The 6,926-nt window shown below is 40.6% G+C and overlaps 1 protein-coding gene across 1 annotated transcript; it reads right to left on the bottom strand.

Moving 5' to 3' along the window:
* Window positions 1-5,356: 5,356 nt before the first annotated feature.
* BBS10 (Bardet-Biedl syndrome 10) lies at window positions 5,357-6,919 on the bottom strand (the record flags this gene model as incomplete). The annotated part of the gene is made up of 1 exon (XM_010283043.1): window positions 5,357-6,919. A coding segment is annotated over one exon (1,563 nt), but the record flags the coding sequence as incomplete, so codon positions are not given.
* Window positions 6,920-6,926: the final 7 nt, after the last annotated feature.

Below are 6,926 nucleotides of genomic sequence, written 5' to 3'. Positions count from 1 at the left end.
CAGAGAAATCCCTGCCACGTGTTCACTCTCCGCATTCACATTTTAAGGTATTATTTAATCAGATGCTTAGCCTGGGAAATGAAGACACCCACTGAAAGTAGGTCATGATTATTATCAGAAGAAAGATCACCATGCTGGATTGTTTTACTGGGAAGCTCAAAATAAGAACAGGCTAGAGATGCTGTTCAGTAAAACAACACCGTTTTTAAAATACCTTAAATAGAAATGTTATCTTTTAGAGTGAGTTCTGGTGGCTTAGGGCGCAGCCACACAGGAAGCAATATCACTGATGTGCCCTTAATCCCGCACTGAACCAAAGCCTCAGCGTAACAGTTCTTTTATCTGCTCGTGATTTCATGGGAAATAAACTGTCTGCTGAATCAGCAGGACTGGTTTTCCTACGGAAAAGTACTTTGTATTCTTTTTGCCAGGACTGTTTTTAAAGAGTGCATTGCTCTATCTATCACAGGAATAAGCATCTATTCCAAAGCCTAATCTTCTATTGAATCATATAATAAAGAAGGAACTACTATATATTAAATCTATTCCATTTTTGCTATCATTATTTTTAGTTTTGGAATGCTAAAATTAAAATTCTTCTTCCTGGAAGTAATTATTAGTTTAATATTCTCAGGAGGAAGTAATTTCTATAATTGTAGATCCAAACATCTATTTCTGGTCTCATTAACAGAACAGAAATGAAGCCTTCCACAAAATGCTACTGCAAAATTATAATCATGTTAATTACAGCCAATGCATTTCCAAAGCTGCTGTTTACAAATTCAGACATTACCCTCTTGATTTGTTCAGTAATAATGTGATAAATAGCATAGTAAATAAAACAAGTATTTAATCTTTGGGTTTACTGGTGACCAAAATCAAAGTTTCTTAGATTTCAACATTAGAATTAAACTAGAGATTTTTGCAACCAAACATTGAAATAGTTTATCTCTTAATATAAGATTGAAAAGAACCCTTGCCAAAAAAATACACAAGGGGACAGATTACTCTAAACAAGCATAGAAAGAAATGTAGTAATCTAAAATGGAAGCCTCTACCACAAATAGCAGATTTGTTACATAACAAAAAGCAAATTAAGTACAGGCTCAGATGAACACAATTCTAGTGAAGTCCAGGAGATATATGCAAGTGAAGAATTTAATCTTCCTTAATCTTCTCACGTGGTATGATTAATCACCCACCTGTGGACTCTGGAAGATGACCATTATAAAGATAACAGCAGCAATAATATAAAATTACCAGAGTTATGCCACTATACAGTTATGCTCCTAAACAAAATATAGCATTTCCCTACTCCCTCTTGCAAATGTGATTCAGTAGCGTGCAATTCGTGACGCAACAGAATAATATTCTTTTTTTGAGACTGGTTCCTATTCGCGAGACTCTGTAGAACTGCCAAAAAGGCAAAAGGCCAGTAATCAATTAAGCACAGATGAAAATCTAAGGCCATGTTTAGGTTGCATAACTTCCACTAAAGAATTTAAGTGATACCCATTTGGTAAAACAGGTAAACAATGGGAAGGGCTGGGGAAGGTGCTGAGCAGTGAGCTGCCGGGGTCAGGCCAATGGGGAGAGGCAGCTGGAGGAGCGCAGGGGAACGGAAGTCCCAGCACCTGTAAAAGTCTGTTGAGACTTGACTCCCACGCCAATCAACAAAAAAAAAAAGTCTGTCCTTGTCATGTAAATAGATTATTCCCATTCTCAAGAGCTGGGTGCAGGATGCAGTTTCAATTTAGTCTGACTATATATTACCTTACATGCGTCTTAAAACTTGTTGTGTTTTTTTAAATTTAAAAAAAAGAAACTACGTGCCTTTATAGGTGGATCTGCTACATGACAAATGGGACTACCTTGCTTAAAATACACTTACACTCCTTGTGGCTGGGGTGAACACCTTCCAAATACTCTGATGATTTTCATGTGAGGTAGAATATATGTTTGCCAGGGGCTGCAGAAAGGAGAGTTAAACATCAAGATTTTTCTAAAACCATTTTTTAAATTTTAGGCTATTTCCACCAGCACCCCTGTACTTTACATTGTATTTTGAGTTTGGATCTGAGTCCACGCACATGTCCACATGTACCCGACTTGCACTTTGCGTGGAGGCCAATCCATACTTAGAAATATAAAAATAATAGAATAATAGCACAAAATAGAAATAATCTCTGGGAAACAGTGCAAGAAAAAAAACCCATAGGCTTTTACAACCTTAGTGCATGCCCAAACATACCGCTGCCTGTGGTTTTGGCCAAGTAAACACATTCTTCCAAGCTGCCCCAGGTAATCCCTTTGTCCCTACCACTATGTCAAGAGATCACTCTTAGAATCGTCCCCATGTTCCCCATGTCACCTGTCAGAGGGTAAGCTCTATTTATACAATTTGGGATAGCCGCAATTTGTCATGAAAAATTGCGTACCCAAGGCTTAGGTACCAAAAAGCAGTAACTGTGTAGGGTAGAGTAGGGTGACTGGGTAACCACAGACTCTGCAATTGGGGGGCAGCTGCTGACGGGGGTCAGAAACATCAGCAGAGGAGAAACGGCCCTGACAGCACCCAAGCCACAGCCCAGAACGCAGACTGTGCCGCTTCTCAGGGCTACAAACAGCCTTTTGCTTAAAGAGTGGATGGGAGAGCAGTGATCCCAAAATATTTTCTAAGATTAGGTCACGATTACACTGCCAGGCTAATTACTGGAGAAGACTCATAAAGATAAGAAAGAGCTGAACCCAGAAGTAAATCTGCTCTTCTCCCTAAAGACTAAGTTAATGCCTTTTTTTTTTTTTTCCCCTTGAGCTGGTGCACATCTTGTAATGCGCTTAGACTCCAGGACTTGGAACCAAAGAGCCACATCCTGAATAAGCATCACCCCAGCAGTCCAGGACAAAGGGACACTCCTCTCCAAGGGAAGAAAGGTGTGCCATGTTCTCAGCTCTTCACACAAAACAGGGAATCAGTAGTTCAAAAGGGAAAACTGATCATTCACAAAAATATGACAGAGGAGTCAGTGAAATATAGCACCTGAATCAATGAGCCTTCAGACTCGAGAAGTTTCACCAGAAACAGGTCAGAAAAAGAACTTTTAGATGATTGTCATTTTTACATTCTCCCTTCTATCTCTGGCATACCAAAATAAGAGTTTTGTGTATCATAAAGTGTTTGGACTTTCTTCTTCTCAGTGATAAGAATGACACAATTTAAATCAAACAGCAAGAAGGCCATTCACATAATATTTTTAACTTTTTTCAAGGAACTACAGTAAATCTGAAAGTGTGCAGATGTGCAAATGGTATAAAATAACGTGAAATGATACAGTGTTCTCTCCAGTTTACCTGTATTTAGAGGATACCTAGCTTCAGAATACAAAAGCAGCTTCTGCAGACAACCCCCACTGCTGCCAGACTTCATGTGCTCTGCGTTGTGGTTGTTCGACTACCATGAAGTAAATCATTAATCTCTGGCCAGCAAGTTGGTCAGCAGTTTGAACAGAGTATACAGAAACTTGTGCAAGAGCAAAATTCTCTCAGCAGCTCATTACAAAGTCAAAATATAAAACCCATGTGCCTGCTGAAGCCCCAAGGCTGGTGGAAGCTCCTGAGCAGCCCCAGGCCCTCCAGGCAATCAGGGCATGCAGCTCCAAAACACCAGCTCTCCCACAACAGAGGTTTCTCTTCCTTCACATCAGACCTGTCACATTAAGCAGCTACTGAAAGCATGTGCTAGCAGCAAGAATGTGAGTTTCTACCCTCCGTGTTTAATTCTCCCTCACCTCTACACCCACCAAAAAGGATTCTAAAAAAAAAAAAAAAAGAATTACTGTTCCTAGTTCTTTGTTAAAGAAGTCACTCTGGTGAACACTGAGTCTCACTGGTTTTCATATGAAGATGTTTGTAAGAGTTTTTGGAATGTCTGTAACAGGAAAAAAAAATTATTAGAATGTTTTATATAACCAAGAATATATATGAACTTTCAGTGGAAATTTGTAGTCAAACAAAGCACTGCTGCCCAAACACCTGAAACAACCCTGCTAGACAGACTCTTGTGAAGAAACTGAAAAGGGAAAACAACTGCATAGATCAATGGGTAAAAAAAAAAAAAAAAAAAAAATCTGACTTCCAGTTGTAATCATCTCAAGTGTAGCAGATAAATATGTGTGCCTATGATTTTAAATGTCCTCACTAAATTTTATTTAATGGCACATTAAAAAAATATCCAGTTATTCTAAGTATTATGCGATACTGGCAGTGGCATGTAGAGAACCAGTGCGATACCGTTATCAGCTGCAGCTGTTCAGTTACTCAAAACCTCCCACATGAAACCAGAAGTTTTTAAGACACAGCAGAAAAGGAGGTATACTGACATCCAGGTGATATTGAGCTTAAAGCAAATCCTGTTAGGGTCGAAATCCTGTGACAAAAAAAAAAAGAATAAAAGAAAAAACAATCAAACAAAAACCCACAAAATAAAATCCCGAATGATCAGCATCTGAACTGAAACATCGTCTCAGGCTTTCCACACAAAACTGCATTATCGCCTGTGTAAACTTTTCCCATGATTACACAGCCTTTTATAATAGCACCACAACTCAACCCAGGATAGTTAAAATTAATAGCTGTACTAAGTCATGTCACACAAACTAATTTGCCAGAGACCGTGCCAGCCAGTCATGATATGAAATGATTCTTAATTCTACTAGTTTGACTGAAGCGCAATGGAAGATAAAAGTGCTACATCTCCTATCAGATGAGAAAATTCGTCACGGGGATATGCTGCAGTAGCCTCCAACTGCCTGCCCCAGCGCCGAACAGGCTAACGGCAGTTATATTTTTCCCATTACATTCAAAACCACAATATATACAGAAATATTTTTATTTAAAATAACATTCAACCCAGCCTATTATGAAGGATAAACAAACCCCTTGCTTACAAGTTGAGTGGCTCATGTCACACTGGCACCTTTTAATGCACCAGGAAAACTAATCACATCTAATGTGCATAAATACTGAAACCTCCAAAAGAGGCAAAGCTCACCCTTGGCTAGAACATACACAGCATCCTCTGGATGTGGATGGAAAAAGCACTGCAGGTCTTCCGCAGTGGAAATCAGTTACAATTTCTCATGTTTGAAACTTCAAGTTTGTGCTGTTCACAACCTAGTTTTCCACAAATCTCAGCTGGTCAGCCTTTTTCTTCCTTTTCTTCTAAGGCGAAAGCAGCATGTTAGGTCTCCGGGCCTAAAAAGATTCCTTTTAGTCTCTAGTGCTGAATTTTGAGACACGTCTATTTGACAAAAAGGCACAGGAAAACACGTAATCAAAACAATCTTTATTAATGATTTCAGAAGTCACCTTCTGAGTCATTATCCTCAATTTTTTGCAGTGGACGCTTAACACCAATTACTAAATCTATGGAGAGAAGCTCTGTAACACAATGAAGAACTGAAACGACTAACTGGTATTTGCAATACACTGATTCTAAGCCTTTCTCGTTCAGAGGCAGTGGCTGATTTTTTCTGAGTGCATTTATGGCTTTGAGATAGAATTTGGTAAAGCTGTTTCGTTCTGTTGTCCTGTATAAGGACTTGGGAATACTCAGCAAAGCATCAGCAACTACATTAGATATGACAGTTACCTCTGACTGCTGAAGCTGTTTTGCATAGCACTGAATATAATAATGTAACAGGATTTCAAAGTAACCTCCTACTGGCAAAACTGATCCTGCTTCTATAAGGGAGTTGGAATAATTCTGTGCAGTACTTACACAACTCTCTTCATGTTTAAATGGAACTATATTGCAACTTGTTTTCTCTAGATCTTTGCCAACATCTAGGCGTTCGCACTCAGTGACTGCATTGGCACCATCTACTGCTGATACAGCAGTGCTGTAGTTCCTTTGATTGTCCGCAAATGAATCACTTTTATAGTTCTCATGCACGTCACCCGTTCGCTTGCCTGTTGCATGCGGTTTCTGTATGTCTCCTGAAGAGCCATCTCCTTCAGTGGCAACATTAAATTCTTTGATGTGCGAGATGGGATTTGAGAGTATTTGCAAGTCTGTTTGCACACATGCTGGATTTTCCCTCCCCTGCAAGTCAGAGTCTACAATTTGTGTCTCTGTTTCATCCCTACTTTTTTTCCACTGACGTTCAGAAACCTGATTACTGTTACAAGACATGTTTTCTGTTATGACTTGCTTCTGAGTAGACGAAGAATGCCAACTACAAACATCTGAGGCTTCAGTCTGGCTTTCACCTTCTGCTTTGCATTCCTCCCTCTGATCAACTCTTTTAAATAGCTGCTGCAGCATTGTAAATGCCCCTTGCAAAGCAACAGCATGTTGCTCATTAACACCATCGACTGGCCCACAAAGAATTAGGCAATGAGGCTGAAAGGCACACACACTGGTGAAGCCAATGTGCACACATCTCTTTGAGCCGAGCAGCAAGGGCTGACAAAATGTTGCTGCTGCGGTTTCAGTGATTTCTCCGCTTATGTTATTACCAAAGGGCATGTAAGGTGAGACTCCTGTGATTTCACGGATAAGGGCAATTTCTTCTGACGATAAACACTCTACCACAGATACACCGTATAATTTTGCATAGTAGATAACAACTTCCTCTTGCTTCACGCTCGACAGCAACAGCTTAACGTCGTTACTCTGCAAGTGCTTCATAAAGGCTTCTGTCCTCCTTGAGATCCAGTGCAGGGAGGCTTGATACTGACCCTCAGAGTCGACAACAAACTCGGTGCCGGGGTCGGCCAGGGCGGGCCGGAGGGGCTCGGTGACAAGCACGACCCGCAGATCCCCGCTCGCCGGGCAGTAGGCCGCGAAGTCCCTGCGGAGGACAAGCCCGGGCAGAACTCTGGAACAGGCCACAGGGAGGCCGGCCACGGCGGCGTGCAGGTCC

The sequence above is a fragment of the Phaethon lepturus genome, unplaced genomic scaffold, assembly GCF_000687285.1.
Source record: "Phaethon lepturus isolate BGI_N335 unplaced genomic scaffold, ASM68728v1 scaffold44992, whole genome shotgun sequence".
In the NCBI taxonomy this organism is placed as follows: domain Eukaryota; kingdom Metazoa; phylum Chordata; class Aves; order Phaethontiformes; family Phaethontidae; genus Phaethon; species Phaethon lepturus.
The sequence above is the reverse complement of the archived record's forward strand: the minus strand, read 5'-3'. Positions and strand labels throughout refer to the sequence as shown.